Source organism: Lepidochelys olivacea (assembly GCF_965140295.1).
Source record: "Lepidochelys olivacea isolate rLepOli2 genome assembly, chromosome: 13".
Lineage (NCBI taxonomy): Eukaryota > Metazoa > Chordata > Testudines > Cheloniidae > Lepidochelys > Lepidochelys olivacea.
Genome location: NC_140423.1, coordinates 26,431,639 through 26,451,142, shown reverse-complemented (window position 1 = coordinate 26,451,142; position 19,504 = coordinate 26,431,639). Strand labels below are relative to the sequence as shown.

At 47.1% G+C, this 19,504-nt stretch overlaps 1 protein-coding gene across 3 annotated transcripts in view; it reads left to right on the top strand.

Annotated features, from left to right (window-relative positions):
* Positions 1-17,599, top strand: part of MAP1LC3A (microtubule associated protein 1 light chain 3 alpha) — a 41,704-nt gene extending 24,105 nt beyond the window's left edge. For all 3 annotated transcript variants that reach the window (XM_084645344.1, XM_084645345.1, XM_084645346.1), the window contains 2 exons: positions 14,473-14,579; positions 16,415-17,599. In XM_084645344.1, coding sequence (XP_084501470.1) covers positions 14,473-14,579; positions 16,415-16,577 — 270 coding nt within the window. In that variant the 3' untranslated portion in view covers positions 16,578-17,599. The remainder of the gene's footprint in view (positions 1-14,472; positions 14,580-16,414) is intronic.
* The last annotated feature ends 1,905 nt before the right edge of the window (positions 17,600-19,504 follow it).

Genomic DNA, 19,504 nt, shown 5'->3' with positions numbered 1-19,504 from the left:
CCTGATCAACTGAGGACAGGGGGAGGGTATCTTCTATTTAAGAAGAGTTTTGTCTGGATAATTCTTTGCATCCTCTGCCCCCCATCAATTGCATAATTGGACATAACATGGCCTAATAGAACATACAGATGACACCCAGGATTGAATGGCATCGAAGCGAAGTGCTGGCCAAAAGCCTTGCTATTGACACACCAGAAGGTGTTCAAGAGCCTCCGTTGCTTTTTGACTGTCTAGACTTGTCCCTGTTAGATTATGTCCTGGCTTCCCGCACGTTTCTTAGGATATTGTCAGCAATTGAAGGATTCATGTGCACTCTCACTCCCTCACTTCCTTTTCTCTCTGGCCTGTCTGAACTTGTTCTAGCCCCTCAGTGGGAGGAATAGTCTCTGCTCAGGAGCTGCTTGCTTTTTGAACTCCACTAAAACAGGCCCAGGACTGGCTTGAATTGGCATGCGTGATGCTGGGGCACATGCCACATGAAAGTATAGGGTCTGCTTCTTGTCTGGTTGGCATCTGTCTTTGGACGGCCTCAGACTTGTGGTTCCATCTCATCTGGGTTAAGTTCCCAGCTCAGACTCTTTGTGACCTTAGGCAAAGTCACTGAATCGCTGTCTCGGTTGGGGATACTACTGCTTCCCTCCTCCCACACGTTGTCTGTCTTGTCTACTTGCATGGTAAGCTCTTTAAGGCAGGAACTGCTTCTTGTTCTGTGTCCCATGCCTCCTCCCATGGGCAATTTCACCCCATTATTAATACAGGGATGGTACTTAGCTCATAGGCATAGCACCTTACGCTCAAGGATCTCCAAGTCAAAGCACTTCACAAATACTAATTTGTCCATCCTGCAAATAGGTAACTATCCGTTGTAGTGAGACTGATGTATAGGGAGGTTATGTGACTTGCCCAATGCCACAAAGTGGCAGAGCCAGGAATAGAGTCTGGGAAACCTTAATTGTCAATCTTGTGCTCTTGCCTTGAGTGAAAAAATCCATCTCTACAGTTAGAGTGCTTTGGGACCCATGTTATTGTAATTTGTATTACACTATCAACTGAAATCTTCAGCTGAAATGAGGGTCTCAGTTTCAAGTGGACAGGAGTTACTTGACACGGCAGGAAATCGAAGTACGTTTGCCTCAGCAAAACTTTTTGCTAATGGAAAGAATTAACAATATGATTCTTTATGAAGAGGAGAGTTAGGTTTGTATTAGCGTTGCTCCTGAAGGTCTAACCAAAACTAAAGGTAGGTAACACATCATGCAGATGGTTCCGATTTACCCTATCTAATGAAGTGCTTGTAGGTTACTATGTGTTGTGTTTAGCCCTTGTAGAAGAAACCTTGGCATAGTGAGTGAACAGGCAGGGTACTAGGGTCCCCCCCATCCACATTCAGTCCAAGATCTGGCTAAGACCCTTGTCACAAGTGGAGAGCACTATTTACTGAATGGTCTGCTTCCCCAGAAAAGCATTTGAGATGAGCAAGGAGGATCAAATCCACTACCCTGGGAAATTTTCCTACCTCTTCCCGTGACTGCTTTGAACGACATCCCTCTTGCTGGAGTAGTTAAGATGATGTGATTTTCACTATCTGATAGTTGCTATCCTTCTCTAATTCCCCGTCTGAGATCTCTCTGGTAAAGTCGCCTTGGTATTTCCTTTTGCTTTTTAACAGCACCTGAAGGAGATGATGGAGCGTGTTTGATTTGTGGTTATACTCCTGGGACGATTCTGCACCAAAAAATTAAAAACTCTGCAAATTTTATTTGTCAAAATAGTGCAATATAATCACACCAGTTTTAATTGTTTTGGTAAGTTATTTAAACTACAATACAGAAAAAAGTCACAATAACTGTTCAGCATTTCCTAAACATATGGAAGTTTAGTTACAAACATTTGGTAACTAATACCCTGCATTCCGGTTATAATCCTGGATTTTCATTTAAATTACATTACAGAACAGTGCCAAAAAGAAAAAGAAAAAGTAGAATGTCATTTTAAATTGCTCAGACTTTTAAACATAAGTCATACAGTTTTGCTAATCATTGTCCTGGACCTGGCTGGGTACTTTGGGAAGTGCTTGGTCCTGATTGTCCTGACATTTTATTGACTGCTTGGTAAATGTTTTATTTGCCTTCAGTCTTTTTTTCAAATGGGTTAGTAAAACAAATCCTGAGCTTAATCTAACCCATTGTGCCACTTTGGCACAGAAAAAAAGTGAGAAAGCACATAAATCTTCCTAGTTGATTCCCTTACTGTCATTTTTAAGGCTTTACATCATTCTGACAATGTAGGGGCCTTAAAACTTTTACAGGTTTTATGCTCCTGGGGGAATAGACTGAGAATGGGAACAGTTAACTAACAATAGAAACATTAAAAATGTTACTGTGCAGGCAGGCTGCTACATTTCGGCCTCTGGAATGAGATTAATTAACCATTGACAGCAACGTTAACAAAATGTGGGGGTTATTTTACAAAAGCAATTTTTCTTTAATTTAAAAACAAACAATTTTCAGTAACATGATACTAATATTTAATTAAGTGTGTTTTTGATTCTCAAGAAGTAACAGACGTTACTAGGCAAGCAGGCTGCTATATTTCTGCCTCAGAGAATGATCAATTAGCTAGTAGGCAGGCTGCTACATTTCTGCCTCAGGGACAGAGCATTTCTTGTGCATAATAAATAGACCTCCCACCCTCCATGCCCGGCGAGCTGCAGTAGCAAGCAAGAGTCCCCCTCGCTTGTTGGCCAGCCCCACCCCCTGACAGTGATCAATGTCTCCCCCACAGGCACGCACGCCCAGCCCCTTTCCCCCACAGTGATTTGCCTGTCTTAGGCTGCTCCAGGCACACTGGAACAGACGCGCTGACTGGGCTGCCAGGGAAGAGGCATGTATCCCCCGGCAGCTTTATTTTGCATTTTTCTGTGTTCCCCCCGCAGAAAATATGTAGTACATATGAATTCTGTCAGGAGTAGTGGTTTCAGGAAAGGTATTTCTCTCCTCCACACAGAGACTTCCCTGTGAGATGGGGAGGATTTTAGGTGTGTATTTCACTTGCTCTGCATTGTCTGATTGACGCTACTTCCTAGTTTGCAGGTCTGAGTTTCAAAGAATGCATTTTAATCACGCAGTTAAGGGCAATGACATTCTAAAATGTAGCTCTGCACAGATACTGAAGATCCCTTGGCACTTCTGATAAAAAGAGGCTTGAGCCAGGGTCTTTAGGCAATATTTTTCTTTCCCCTCACTCTTAATGTTGTGCCAGTTGGCTGTCTTGCTCCTCCCCAGAGGACTCTTCAGGTCCGCGACGAAAGTTCCATCTCTGACTATGTGAATGTAAAGGATATATGAATAAAGCAATAGAATTATTCTCAGAAATGCAGTTGGCATACTTAGTAAACTGAAAATAAATCCTAAATTGGCAATCCCAGTTAACTGTCTGATCACTGCTTATCAGATCTGCATGGAAAATGCAGAGTACAAAAGCATTTTGCATCCTTCGGACCTGGGAATCTCTTATCTAGCTCCTGAAGTATATCCTCCTTCAGTATGGAATACAATGACCTTTAAACAGTGTGCACCAGTGCTACACAACTGTTCCTAAAAGGGCAATTAACCCCTGGAACAGGGCTGTGGTGGATTCTCTGGCAATTTTAAAATCAGATTGGATCTTTTGCTATAAGACCTTGCTCTAGTGAGACTGGAATCAATTCAGGGAGGCCTATGATATACAGCAGTTCAAATGCAACCATCCATTCTGGCTTTATAATCTGTGGATGAAGTGTCCTATCGAAATTGCTGGCTGGAATTTAATTCCCTAAACAAAACTTGGTGGGACACTGAGGTTAGCAGTTAAGGTGCTAGGGGATCTTTCTGGGCAATAAGTTGTCAGCATGTCAACTTTTCTCATCCAGGAGCTGGTACCAGCCGCAAAGGCTCTCTCAACAGACCTGTGGAGAAGAGTGCCTGCCCCGAGTCACCAAACCCATTTCTTGCAGCTGCTTTTCTTTGGGCTCCCATCCAAATTCCGATAAGAAAACTCTACAGCCGTGCATCTCTTCATGGCTGAGCCCCAGTTCCATCTCTGACTGTGCTTCCAGGCTGCTTATCTGTCCAAACTCTACTGCCAACCCAAAACATACTTCAGCACTTCTACTGATTGGGTAGAATCTTCTTCCTCTGGTCTCCTCCAATACTTTCCACATCAGGCTGCTCACTTACCCTGTCTTTCCTTTCCTTCTGGTTTTCCATACCCCCAGCGCCATTGCTACTTGCTGAACTGGCCATGGTTGCCGGCTTCCAAATATATAACCACGTGGAATTCTCTTGTGTAAATTCCCTGCAGTCTCATGGAGTCATGGCATGAAGGTAATCAGTGGCGGTTGACTTGAGTCCATCTCCCCTCCCTCCAGCTCCCCTGTGCACAGCTGGGTTCTAGTACCTGATTTATAGGCATAGTGTGGGGTGCTAATGGGATAGGATATCTTTCCTGCCGTTCCCAGAGAAATGTGAGCTGGTCACATGCTGCTTTCTCAGAAACAGCACAGAGAGCCCTTGTGGCTAGTGAACTCCAAAGACGCGTTAATGTGTTTTAACAAAGTACTGCCTGTTCACCGTTCAACTTTATCTGCGTGGCTCTTAGTGCAGTATGCAGGGAAATGACTAGCAAAGCTGAAAGTTGCTCTTGTTGTTTTTGAGGGGTGCTTAACATCAATTGTTCAAGTTTTTTTTAATGCCTGTAGTCACATCACTCTGGGCTGTGATCTTGTCACATCTCAAAAGCAAAGCATACTAAGGTCATTGTTTAGATGGGAAACTCAAGGAAATCCCCGATTTCTAAGCGGCTACCATCCTACTGGGCTCCTGCCCCAGTTTGGTATTAGGCAGTGCTTTTGTTGGGAAGTGCCAGTTCAGATGTAAGACAGAGCTCCTGTTCACACTGAGCCTGATTTTTAACTAGGCCTCAGCCCTTCTGCTATTGCACATGTTTTTTTTGTGCTTGCAAGTAGATTCAGGTGCAGTTATGTCGTCCGGTTTCTAAATGGGAGTGATTGTGGGCCCAGTTGATTCCAGTTTTTCACCTGCATTTAATTGTGGATACAAAATTGCTCCAGTAATGTTGGGGGGGGTCTCTGAAAATTTAGGCATGTATCGATAATACTGCATCAACGCTATTGTAAGGTAGTGTTTGGGACCATTTAACTGATGATTCCTTGTGCCGAGTCCTTTTGCACTGCAGTGAACCTGGTACTTGAGCTTTGTGAGGTTTTGACTTCCTTGCGGGAGTACAACAGGCTTGTTTTCTGTCCAGCCTGAGCAGTAGATGGCTTCTAAGGAGTTGGCCAAGCTACTCTCCCTCTGCTCCAATTCATTGTTTTTCTCCATAGGCTCTTCCCTTGAGTCTGAGTCCATGCTCTTTAGGCAGCCACTCCAGATTCTAAGCCTGTTCATGGGAGGCTTGTGCGGCTTAAAATATCTTCTGAGCGAGCTGCTGTATTCCGCTCAGCATGCAAGTCTGTGGCTACAGTAGGAAACCTGCCTCCCAAAGGAATGTGATGTATATGCCCTGCATAATACACTGTCTTCATACAATGTACCAATTACCTAGCACCAATTTATGTGCTTCTGAGGGGTGCTCAGAGACTTGGGGGAAAAGGGCAATATCTGAACTGGAGTAGAGTGAAATAGGATGTTTACCCCTCTTCAGTACAGAGTGGGCTGGGACAAACCACCGTTAGAACAGAGAGGCCAAGGATTGGATGGGCCATGAAAATATTGGGTTTGTTTAGCCTGGAAAAGAAAAGGCTGAAAGGGGACATAAGTTTTCAAGTTTGTTACAAGGAGGAGGGAGAAAAATCGTTGTTCTTAACCTCTGAGGATAGGACAAGAAGCAATAGGCTTAAATTGCAGCCAGGGAGGTTTAGGTTGGCCATTAGGAAAAACTTCCTAACTGTTGGGCGGGGGTTAAGCACTGGAATAAATTGCCTAGCGTGGTTGTGGAATCTCTTTCATTGGAGATTTTTAAGAGCAGGTTAGACAAACATCTGTCATGGATGGTCCTGCCATGAGTGCAGTGGACTGGACTAGATGACCTCTCGAGGTCCCTTCCAGTCCTATGATTCTATGAAGATGGCAATATCCCCTCTTGCCCCCAAAACCAGGGCGAGGAGGTGTGAGGCTGCACCTGTTATTTGTAGTGTTGGCTCAGGGCTCTGCCCTTCAGGGGCTCTGTTCAGGGCCTTTCACCTGCACTTCATTCCCATTATTTCTAAGGTAACACCCCGATGCCTTGATCAGGATCTGGGCTGCTTTGTGCTAAGCACTATACAGAGTAGACACTGAGAAACGTGAAATCTAAGATGATGAGCAATGTGCAAAAGGAGGAAGGAGGCACTTTTATATGCTTCTTTTGTGGTCCTTTTAGGGTGTAAACTTTGGTTTTATAATTCCATCCGTAGCTGGTAAGGCATGTTCCAGTCGCCTCCCTTGAAACAAAATCCCTAGAAGTTGTTGCTTGTCATGTAAAACGACAGACCATAAGCTGGAGGCACTAACCAGCTGCTGCCCCAGCAGCCAGGCATCTTTCTCAGGCTGGTGTCATTGTAATCGAGATGCCAGTCTGTATCAGATGTAGTGGCTGATAATTAGAGATGTCTGACTCCATTCCAGTTCGACATGATTGAGAACCAAGCCACAGCCAGATGAATGGACCATGTCCATAAAGAAAAGTAATGCAGGCACTAGAGAGTGCAGAGTTGTGCTATTGTTCTCTGGTCTGTAGTCCTAGCATATGAATTACCTATGCCTGCAGGATCTGCTGCTGTTTGCATCTATTTGAATCCCAGACAATAACTAGAGCAGCATCCATACATGCAGATCCTCTTATTTTGGCTGCCACTTTCTAATAGCTTCTTCCCTGCAGTCAAAGAACTTGGCTGCCAAAGTCAAGTGCAGATGGAAAGGAAGGGAGGGAGCAGCCATAAAAAAGGGACCATTCTTTAGAGCCCACCCCCCTTTGCAATTCCAAGATTCTCCCTAAATTCTCTATTGGTTTGTCACAGAAAATCAGCCCATCAGAAAATCTTGTAACCTCAAGGGGACCCCAGGCCTGTCTTATGTAAGGGTCAGTGCTGTCATCAGACCTTGTAATAGAGCAGTCCTCTGCTAGATTCAGCATTCTGTTCAGCACCATAGTTCTGCCCCTCTATCCGTTATGGAGAGGCTCTGTGACGAGGGTGGAAATGGATTGACTTGTCTCAGGGCTCATGTGGGAGGTTAGAGCCTATGACATGCCTGGTGAATAGTCAGTGATTGTCTCATGACCTATAACTTCACTCCCTTGGACACACTGATCTGGGGAATGTTTTCAAAGGTACAGAGGGTAGTCGGGCATGCAACTTCCCCTGGAAGCCTCTGAAAATCATCTCTGTTATTCAGATGTAAGCTCAGTCCACCCAGTGTGTGTCTGAGTGGAAGGTGGTGATGAAGTTCCAGTTGACCTGCTGGAGGGTTGGAGGAGGCCTGGCTGGCCAAGATGCTAGGTAGAAGTTACCAGCATGTTTGTAGTATTATAGTTTCATAATGAATTTGAGATGAGCCAGTTTTAGTGAGAACGGGGAGCAGTGCACCCAGTGGGACCCGAATGCATCCCACGATCATGCATGTGTCCTGTTCAGCTGAGTGTTGGTGGAGCAGGGGCTCTCAACCTTTTTCATATTGGGATCTGCCTAGCACCCTCCTCCCACTCCAGACTACATCTGTCTGGGGTCTGGCCAAGACCACCTCATCCTTTAGCAACCTCAGATGGGCAGGGTGGTTCTGACACCTGTCTGCACCTGCAGGTTCAGGACCCCAATCTAGAGTAACAGCAGGGTACGTGACGAACAGGCACAGGGTGAGAGAATGCCTTGATCTGGAGGCTGTACTGTCCTCTTGCCCAGGTATGGTACAGCTGGAAAAGTCCAGCCAGGATCTAAAGGCTCAGACAAGTCCGGAAGTGTAGAGAGTTCCAGACTCTACTGCCAACCATGTCTTCCATAGAGATGAGCTTGCGTGGGCTGTGCTGTGTGGGGGATTGGAGCCAGGATTGTCTTTTTGTTCTGTGTTTGTACAGTGCCTAACACACTGATCCTGATTCAGATCAGCACTCTTGCATGCTACAATAATGCAGATAACTAATAATCCTCCCACAGGCAGATAAGAACGGACGGACGGCCATACTGGATCAGACCAATGGTCCATCTAGCCCAGTATCCTGTCTCTGGCAGTGACTGGTGATGGATGATTCAGAGGGAATGAACAGATCAAGGCAATTTACTGAGTGATCTATCCTGTCGTCCAGTCCCAGTTTCTGGCAATCAGAGGCTTAGGGACACCCAGAGCATGGGGTTGCGTTGTTAAGTGAGGTGAACAGGAGTATTCCTGTGCACAGCGGTGTTCGGAAAGTTGCAATAAAGCTGTGGGTTAAGCTAAAAAGAGGGAAGCTTCAATCCCAGCTGAATGACTTCTCGGCCCTTGCTGAGGAGAAGTGAGTCGGACTCCGCTCTAGATTATCCAAAGTCCATCCTCTCCCTCTCGACCGGCCGTTCTGACTGACTGGTTTCGAGACTGTAATGCCCTGCACCCTCGTAGGACACTACAGCTGGCTGTCAGTAGGCATTATCTGAAAGATGCACACTGCTCTTTGTAACCTTTCCTCACAAAGCCCCTTAGCTGTTGCTACTGTCTGAATCCCTTCAAACTAAGGGGCACCCCTGAGCTGGGGTGAGTAGTCCTAGCTCCACTGACTTACACAGAGCTGTGACAATCTAGAACATAGTGAATTCCCTGGAGACTTGTCTTGCATGTCATGATCAGGAAGTCCTAGAATCCCACCAGTCAGGGATGGGAAAGACCCCGTTCGCTTCTCGTGTCTCACTTCAGGCCCGGATTTATTCCCTGGTGCAATGACTTGAGTGACAGGGATTCCTTCCATGATGGCCTTTGCGGGATTATTCCCCAGTTGAGTAAATCTCTTTCATGGCAAGTGTTCCCTGCTAGTCTGCTTTTTGCTCCATTTTCATCCCCTCTTGCTCCTAATTACATTTGAACTCCCCCAGGTTTTTGTACCATACATGTTGCTAGCGGGGTGTCTGAGTGCCTTTCTCTCCTGTATCAGCAAGGACAGCACGGGAAGCATGTCTGCTCAGCCCGTGGGAGGGGGGAGCAGAGACCCTTTCTCAGCTTGCTGGATCTTGATCAGAGGTTCCAGGGAGTTTGTCTGCTTCCCTCTTCACTACATGTTAAGCTCAGCCAAAGCCATCCTTCTGAACAGACCGAGAACAGTCACTTCTGCAGCACTAGTGTGTCTCTGTCCCTGTGCAGCTGTTATCTGCCTGTTTCCCTATACTGCTGACCCAATGACAAGAATGATGAAAGAGGGACCAGACCCTTGTGCTCCCCAAACATGGAGTGAGAGCTGATCCCCCCCCTTCATGAGCTAAAGGAACAAATGGCGAGGGGGTCAAACAGTCTTCTGTAAGATGAAACAAGTTAGTGTCTTTCTTTAGTCTTTCTGGATTGATGTTCATATTGAGCTAGTGCCATGCTGTCCTTGCATATTGCAGGATTACACAGATCGTGCAACAAGGGGTAATAACTGTAAATGTTTTATTTCAGATTATTATAATGGGTGGCTTTACAAAAGCAGAATATAGTGTATGAATTAAAGTGCGTGTATCCTGGAGGGTGGGGGCAGAATTAAGGTGGTTGAAATTCTAAGGTGAATGTTAACGTATCAGTATTGTTAACTGAGAGTCTGGAGCTGTAGTGGTAATGGAATATTTATTTAAGTTACCTTGACTGGCTACAGCCATACTTCTTAAGGCCTAGGGTATTTGAATTATAAAGTTCTTGTTATGTGTGTTGTACAAGGGTCATATGTAGCATAGCAATCTCCGTTGTCAGCTAACCTGTATAATAATTAAAACCCCTTTGTTAAACATTTGACGGTAACTTGCAGTAAGTTTTAAAAAATAAACAATAAAATTAAAGGGACAAGATAGGTGAGGTAATATCTTTTATTGGAACAACTTCTGTTGATGAGAGACAAGCTTTCGAGCTACACAGAGCTCTTCAGGTCTGGGAAATGTACTCAGTGTTGCAGCTAAATACAAACTGGAACACATAGTTTAGAATAAGCAGTTAACACATTTCAAGGGATCACTCAAAGGTAAGTGGCCAGTTAACATCCCTCTGGGTGTGTGGTGGGGGAAGGGGAGGGAGATGTCAGTGGGTTATAGATGATTGTAATAAGCCATAAATCCAGTGTCTCTATTCAGTCCATGAGTTTTAGCGTCTAGCAAAATTAAGCTTTCGAGCCTGGGAGCTTAAATTCATTTCTCTCACCAACAGAAGTTGGTCCAATAAAAGATACTGCCTCCCCCACCTTGTGTGTCTAATATCCTGGGACCAACACTGCATGTTTGGTTTGATCGCCATTAATTTTATTACAAGTTTGGGCTAGATGAGAACTTTTCCAAAATCGGGGTCTGTTGCATCCTGAGGGCTCGATAGGTTTGGACTCCTGTCTCAGTCATGCTATTATGAAGTAATTTCCTATCATGCAAAGGGAGTGGTTACTGAATGAACAAGCACTCTGCAAAACTGTCGTTGGGTTTTTGTGGAGGAATCTCTGCTAGGCAGCATGTTCTGTTTGTTGCATTTGTAATTAGCCAGAGGAATCTACCCCTAAACATTCATGACAACTTTTGTGGAGAACAAGAGTCTTCAGTTAAATTCAAAACTAATTTTTACTGCACAGACTATAAACATCTCATAAGAGATTTATAGCAGTAAGTAAAAACCGTGCTGTGGACACAACCCTAAGTAAGTTCTCCTGCACCCTCTAAATCTAGCCTTTCCCCCTGTGGCATGCCCCAGGAGCTTCAGAAGTGTCTCTTCAGAGCCCTCCTTGACACTATTTTGTGTGGCCCCAGTGGCCTAATGGATAAAGCATTGGCCTCCTAAGCCAGAGATTGTTGGTTTAAGTCCCATGTGGGGTGAACAGCTACTTTCTTTCTCTTTATTGCCACTCATCTTCCCTTTCATTTTTCTCTCTTCCTCAGAAGTGGGGATAAAGACTTATCCAGCCACACATTCATTTCCCCTTTGGATTGGGGATGAATGGGGAGGAGGGAATGACCAGCTCCTATCTGCCCAGGGGACTTAAGGAAGAATCTCCAGCTTCATTTTTGCTTTCGTTTGAGATACTGTGATGTGATTTTATTTTGAAATGCATGCAAAAAATTACTACTACAAAACAGCCTCTTACCACCAGCACCCTCCCCTTGCTTGCATCCTGTATCTGATCCCAGTTTTCCTCATCATTTCTCTTTCTACAGTATTCATTTTCTTCCATGGTTTTATTTTTAAAGACATTTTGAAGTTGCTATTCTTGTGGATTTTTAAGTACATTTTTTTTTCTGGTGTGTGTTTCTGGCTACCTCATTTTAATTTATTTTTTCCTCAAAAGTCCTGGAATTCTTACAAGAGAGAGATTTTGAGACTAAAACATTTTTGTGCCTAGATGGAAAGATGCCCATTGGTTTGTAATTTTGTTGTTGTTTTGTTTTCTCTAATGTGCCCCACCTTCACATTCTCACTGTGCCTCTCCATTGGGGCTTGAGGATCCAACTGTGATTCTGCAATTTTATTCCTCTAGCACAAACGTATAACATGTGAGAATCCATACTGAGGATTGAGGTATTGAAATGCATGTTCAGTTTCATATAATATATGTAATCTAATATGCAAATATTCCCCTCTCGTTCCCAAATCACCTTTATGCATCCGATGAAGTGAGCTGTAGCTCACGAAAGCTTATGCTCAAATAAATTGGTTAGTCTCTAAGGTGCCACAAGTACTCTTTTTCTTTTTGCGGATACAGACTAACACGGCTGCTACTCTGAAACCTACAATAAAAGGTTACTGTGTGAGGCTTCCTGTTTGTAAGTGGGGAGAGGAGCAGAGGCCTGAGGCTGCAATGTGAAGGGGAGGAAACTGAAATTCTTCTCTTACCTCTGTTCTGTCAGTAAAATGGAGCTGGTTCTTTAGATTTCTTTAATTATTTTAAAGAGGAAGAATAAGTGATGAAGTTTTAAAGAAACAAATCTTGGCCTTTTTTCTTTACTGTTTTTTTTTTTTGTTTGTTTATTTCAAAAATCTCTGTCTATAGTCTGTGATGCTTTAGAGGAAGCAGCTTTCATATAACTCTCTAAACTGAAATTAAGGTTTGTAGCATGACAGGGTGGAGGGAAATCGATGAATACTAACAGGGAAATACCCTGACGCTAGTTGCTGGGAAGAGGATCCATGAAAATATCAGCATGAACTTCCAAATACTTTCCTTCTTTTTAATAAACACCCTGCATGGTCCTAGCACTGAAAGGTGGGAGGAGACCTCAAGAAGGCAGCCAGTGCAGCCCCCTGTGCTGAAGCAGGATTTGGGAATTGCTGCAACATCAACAGGCATCAAAGACTCTTGGTGGCCTCTGCATCTTCTGGCCTTGGGAGATGGTACTAGGCTGGGGCAGTAGAAGGGAAGGGTCGCTTATATACACACTCTACTCTCAGACCACTGGGAAAAATTCCTGCTTCTCCTGGCTGCCTAAGCTACTTCCGGCTTTCCATCCTGGCCTTCTCCACCTCAGACGCTCTCCTCTGTGCTGCCATTTGCTGACTAGTTGGAATCCAGTGGCCCACTTCCAGTTTGCGGATGGAAATACTGAAACCAGGCCAGAAGGGAAAGAGTCCAGATGGCTGTACAAGGAGTGAGGAGACTATTGCAGAGATTTTGTGCCTGGAACGCTCTTGTATTGTGCCCTTGCGGGGTCAGAAACCGTGACTCGCCCTTCAGGGTTTCAGCAGCATGGGCCCTGGTCCTAAATGCAGTGCTGGACAGAGCAACTCCCCACTGCCCATTTCTTAGTGCTCTCTGAACATCGCTGATCACTTGCATCTCAAACCACTCTTCTTCTGTGCACTGCATCCCTACTCTGTTCTCTTCCCATTGCCTGGCAGTTGTGGCTGGTGTCATCTGAAAGCGGGCAGGCACCCTACAGGTGGCTAGTCCTAGATCCTACTGTCTGCCTTGATAGAGGGTAAGCTAAAATCCCCACTCTGGCCCGGGGAGGCGTTTCTAGTGGGATATTTAATGCAGAGTTTGGTTGCTCCACGCCCATTTGCTTGTTTTGCCCCATTGGGATGTGGGTACTGCTCTGTTCAGTAGGGAGTGAGGCTCCATGGGAAACGATACAAGTTGGGGCCTTCAGTCAGTTTTCCGTCTGCCCCAAGCCCCTTCCAGCTGCGTGCTGTAATATTTTACCTGTGCTCTTCCTGCCTGCTGACTGCAGGCTGCTGAACTCCGGTGTTCCCCATGGCTCTGCCAGGTGTGATGCTTGCTCTGCTCCCATGGAGGGGCCAAGAATGCCCCTCTGGGATTTGCAAAACAAAGTAACCTCATCAGAGAGTCAGGAAACTGATAGCAGGGATCAGACCAGAAAATAACGGGGTAGTACTTGATCTCTTCCTAAATCCCAGGCCCTGCCCTCAGGCCCAGAGTAGCTGTGTATTCTGCTAAAACAGTCAGTGAAATAGTTGTGTGGTGACATGTAGTCATTAGTAGCTTTCAGTATCAACCACACCCCATTTGTATAACTAGGGTAGCCAATGTCTGGTGTGCAGCTGTTTTTCCAGGCTATTTGCAGAGTCAGGAAAACAGCACTGCATTGCTTCACATTAGGGAGGGTTCCTTCACAGCCCTGTGAGCTAAAATCTTGCCTAACAGAAGCTCAGATTCTTCAGAAACTCTGGATCCTCCTTGAGCTGAGTGCTGGTTGCCCTAGAGCCAGTCCAGTCCAGCCCAGCCTGGGCTGCAGTGTGCTCTTTAGGGGAGAGATTTTTGTCTGAGCGTGATGGTAGACGGTCATCAGTCCATTGCATGGTTTGTATGCAGTGGGAAGGGCATGCCACAGATTCCCTGTAACTGGATTGTGTGATAAGAGACTAATAAGTTTCTAAATGGGGGGGCGTGTCCAGCTCTGTGCCTGGTGTGCCTTTTCTGCATCTCTTTGATTTCTAAGCTCTCTTCCATCTGCAGAACCGACAGCTGGTTGTGTTCATTCCAGTGCACACTCAACTGGGAGCCCCATCACATGCTCTCAGAGCAAATGTAAAGTTGCCACTTCTTGGTATTGATCTAAAATAAGTCATTCAGTGGAGGGGCGCTGGGGGGAGATTCTCAGTACCGTGGGGCTCAGGGACAAAACGTTCAGGAGGGAAACTTGCTGAAAAACTTTGTTGCTGGAGGAGCTGCTGCTCTTCTCCGGCTTTCAGAGGGTTAATGCAGGCACTTACCTTCATGGAGATGGTGGCACCCGTTATAGTGGCCTTTTGGCAGCTGCAGGTTGGGCCTGACTCTGCCCTTTTCTCTCACCAGGTCATCATTGAAAGATACAAGGGGGAAAAGCAGCTGCCTGTGCTGGATAAGACCAAATTTCTAGTCCCCGACCACGTCAATATGAGTGAATTGGTAAAAATTATCCGGTAAGTGAAACAGCCCAAAGTGAATGTGCCATGAACCCTCCTGTCCCGCCTTGGCAGTGTGACCTGCGCAGGATGGGGCGGCTGTGCTGGGTGGGGAAAACAGGTACTGGCTAGTAATGTTGGGGAAGGGAGCAATGGACAAGCTGGCTGGCTGTCACTAAGTGGTGGATGGATTCTAGGGCCTGGGAGGGGTTCAGAACCGAGGCCCTGCAGCCATCTCCTTACAAAAGGAAGCAATGTGTCTGCTGCCTGGTGTGATGGGCTTGGGCTATACTAAAGCACCAGCATCCTCCTCCCTCCATCCCCATCCTCCTGCTATGGGTGCCTGTGCTGAGCTTCCAATAGCTGAGCTAGGAGCAAAGCCACCTCCTCCTCTCCAATTCCTTGCCCTTTGCCGTGCACTGGGAGGCCAGAGTGTGATAGTCGTCATTCTTCTGGCTGGCAAGAGAGGGGTTCTTGGGAGGGCAGCATGGGGGTGGGAGAGCCTTATTCTGCAGCATGCCCTGCATTGATGGCACATGAGTTGGCTCCCTGGTAACGGAGGTGGGAGCAGAAAGGGAGGGCTGTGCCCCAGGCCACAGAGCGGGTTGATTTCCAAGCCAGGATTGGAGCTCGGGAGTTGCCGATTCCCCTTCCAGCGCTCAGATCCCTTGATGCTGCCTTGCTTGGAAAGCCCATTCAGCGAGCGTAGCTCTGAGGCCATAAGCATTGTGTGAGGATGCTGCTAGTCTCGTGGAGCTGCCCAGGGGAAGGGGTACAATGGGAGAGGGTGCAGCAGGCTGGGATGGAGAGTCTTTCAGGAGGCAGTAAGGGCTGGCACCACAAAAGGACTTAGGCACCTAAGTTCCACTTTAGTGGGCAGGGAGTGCTCTGACCACGAGCTCAGCGTTGCTCTCTCTGGCCCAGGAATTGTATCCGCAGTGGAACAGCTTCAACACGGGGCCACAGAGAGAGTGAGCAGGAGAGTGACTGAATAGTCTGGTGGTTAGAGCCCTCACCTGGGAAGTGGGAGATCCCGGATCCACTTCCCCTGCTCCAGTAATTCTTTTCATGATCCACCATGAAGTGATTGAGGGAGTCCACATCACAATAGCCCAGGTGGCAGATCCCGCTTCAAATCCTTCCTGCCGTCCGGTGGAGGGGAGACTTGAACCAGACCTCTCCCACAGGCCAGGTCTGTGCCTGAACCACTGGGCTGAAAGGGAGATGTTCCTTTCAGAGCAGGGCGGGACACCCCCTTGATTTGGCATCTCCCATTGGCTAGCTGAGGTGAGGCACCCTGTTGCTCCCCGTTAGTTGTACTGGGAGGCCGGGCACCCGGCTCAGGCTTCGGGGATCCTTTGTGAATGCTGCCCTAAATACTGCATTACCAGGAGCCCTGGGAACGCGAGGGGGCTGAGCGTGATGGCTCAAACCTGGAGAGAGCTCGGCCTGAGAGGGCAGCTGGTACCTTCCTGCCCCATGCCCTGCCAGAAGCTGTGGTGCTTGGGGGACCATGGCAGAAGGGGTCCCGAGTCCCTCGGTTGCACCAGCACCAGAGCAGCTCAGCCCTTCTCCCCCAGAAGCACGGGGAGCGCCATGTATCTGAGCAAGAGCCTTAGTAGAAGGTGGCCCTGGCTGGGCAAGCTGGAATGGGCCCAGCTTAGTGGGAAAAGGTTCCCTTCCCACAAGGGCAGTTCTGGGTCACACCAGGGAGGCTGAGTGCCCGGGCCTGGCCTTGTTGAACAGATGGGGGGCCTCCAGCCCGCCAGCTCCCCTGGGAGGTCACTGCTCCGTTGCCTTCCCTGCCATTCCTCGTTTGGTCTAACCACCCCTCCCTTGTCTGTCGCCCTCAGGCGCCGCCTGCAGCTGAACCCTACCCAGGCCTTCTTCCTGCTGGTGAACCAGCACAGCATGGTGAGTGTCTCCACCCCCATCTCGGAGATCTACGAGCAGGAGAAGGACGAGGACGGTTTCCTCTACATGGTCTATGCCTCGCAGGAGACCTTCGGCTACTGAGACAGATGCACAGCACGCGGGGACAAACTGAAACTGTTGCACATGGCCCCCACCCCTTCACCCTGGGAAGATGACGTGGCCAGAGGCTCACGGCGCAGGAGCTGTGCAGACACCCCTCTCCCCGCCCCCATTAACTTCACCCCTGTAGAGGCACAGACAAAGCTAGTGCGGTGTGTTTGACTCATGCCTCCCCTCCCTTTGTGTAGTTTGGCCCTATCCCCCTGCCCCATGTACAGCACTAATCCCTCACCTCCCCATCCCACCTCCTCCTCAGCAGGAACTTCAGCTGCTCTCACTGTGCTGTGTGTGTAATTGTTCTTAGTCTAATGCCAAATCAGCTGGGGCTGGTGATGGGGAGTCGAAGGAGGGGGCCCATCTCCTTGACCTGTAGTGCGGGGAGGGGCTTGTCCTCTGAAAATCTAATAAAGGACAGGAAGTCTGCAAAAAAAACAAGCCAACAAACAAACAAAATCATTGCTCTTGAGTTTTGATTGATTTTAATTACACGCATATCAAATTCTTGGTGCTACCGAGTAGGTGTAGGCGTCTGTAGGACTGTGGATAATGTATATCTGTTAGATTTATTTTATTATTGTTTTTTATTTTTTAACCAGGGGGTGGGAGGGAATAATTTGCCTGTATTCTGTAGATAAATAAACTGAGCTTCTTTGCACTTTAAAATGTAGCAGAGTGGAGTTAGCCTAATTTATACAGCTCTGACACATACAGCACTGCTTCTCTGGCAACTTTTGGACCTTGATTTCCTTTGTTCTTCTTTGAATTGTTCAAAAAAAAAAAAAAAAAAAAACCCTTCCCCTTCTCTCCATTGCATGGGGTGTTTTGGTCCCGTTGTGGCAGAGACCCTTTACTTGAGGAATGTACTGATTTACATTTTTTTCCTTTTTTCATGTATTCTTCCAAAAGAAATGTATATGAAAAAACCCCACCCAGTTAAAGCGATACAAAAGTCTATATACATATACATACAAATAAATATGAATTCAAGTTGTGTCTTGCAGGAATGTTCTTTTCCCGTCTCATTCATTTTCACTGTGAGCATCCCCCAGCAGTTGGGGAGGGGGAGATCCAAAGCCCATGGTGATAGCTGAGCCATGCCAGCTGCACCTGGGTTTAAACAAGGCCTGTGTGGCCAAGGGTGGCAGTGTTGCCTAGGGGACAGAACACAGTGCTGGCACGCAGGAGTCCTGGATTCTATTCCTGACTCTGCCACTGCCATGCTGGATGACCTTGGACCAGACACTTCACCGGCTTGTGCCTCTGTTTCCCCATATATAAAATGGGATAATGATCCTGCCCTACTTTGTAAAGTGCCGACTTCTATTGCTGAAAAGTGCTCTGTAAACACTAAGGATTACATACTTCTCCTGTGCTCAGTTCTAGGGAGTCCACTTCTGAACCAAGCCATTAAGCTGCATTGGCGTCTGCAGACCAGAGAAGGCCTGTGTGCAGTGGGGGAGGGAAATGAGGCTGCTCGCTTGCTAACTCATACTTTGTTTAAACCTGCTGGCAGATTCATGTAGGATCCCTGCTAATGACCTGACTTCCTCTACAACAAAGGGGCCTGATTCTTCTCTCCCACTGGTCTCAGGCAGAAGTAACCCCCCTGAATTCACTGGAATTACCCTAGTGCCAGAGGAAGATTGGGCCTAGGGGAGGAAGCCATTAGAATCCCCCACTTTTCTCCCAGGCAGGATTGGTCCTTATTCATATTCTTGTGCTCAATCACATGCTAGTTTTAGATGGGTCCCCCAAGCCAAGGGGTTTGCGTCCCTTGGCCAGCAGTTTCAGGTCGTGCTGCAGCTCACTGCTCAGAAGCCTCGCTTAATGCTGAGCCTAACTTATCCCCCTTTTTAAAAAATCTTCATCCAACCCCTGCTACTCCTCCCACTCCAAAGTCTGTGCTTGGAAAAGTTACCAGGTGTCTCCTCACTCCAAGCCAATAGGGAAGCTAAGGGCCAGGGAGAAGCTGGGGTAAGAATCTCCCATCCCCGGGGGGCTAAAATTCCTCTGAAGATGCTTCCCCTTGCTGCCATTCAGTCGCTTTGATGTAAGCTATTGGCTAGTGGGTGTCTGGTACGTTTGAAGCCTTACTCAGTCCTGGCTTCTGGAACAGAGAAGGCGCTTTATTCATGGCTCTTCCTTCAGAGCAGCTGTAAGGAGGAACAGGGGTGGAGGGGATCACACTGCTTTACTGGAGCTGTTCCCCCAACCTTTAATTTCTGGTCCCCTTTCCCTGTGACTAACGCCTGCCTTCCGTTGCTGCTGCTCCTACCTTCCATTGCAATGTCAGAGTAAAACCAACCCACGTCTTGTTCCTTTCACTGCTGGCTACAGCATTGCCTCAGTGCACTAAGTGGCGTTTTGTCCCAAAGCTCCAGGAGTCATATGATTATGTGAGCATCTCAATGGAAAATCAAAGTGTGTTTCTAGCCCTTGGGGCAGTGGAGAAAAACTTGGGGGGGGGGGGGATGTGAGTTAGGCCCAAAGCAGAAGGCCAAGAACAGATGTGAGGTTCTGTCTGGCTTAGAAATCATGAGATTTTAAAGAACAATCTCATGCTTGTTCAGTGCTCAGGCCTGGCAACATTCACCTGGGGTCCTGCATGGTGGCACAGAGTGGCTGGGTGAGGGGGTGACTCTTACAATTGCACTGTGCTGTTAAGGGAAGCCCTGAGCAGGAGCAGTTGCCTTGTATCGGGGTTGTAGTTTGGAAAGTTTCCTCAAAACCACGTGGGCTAGCCACTTAAAACTGGAAGCTTAAATGCTGCCTACGCCACTGCTCTGGGCATGATTTCTCACCCGTTTGACCCCTCTCCTCCAGTGTTTTTCAAGCCCTGGCTTATATCAACCTAAATAATTCCTCTCCTGCCATCCTACTGTTAATATATTTGTAGAGACTGTCCTCAC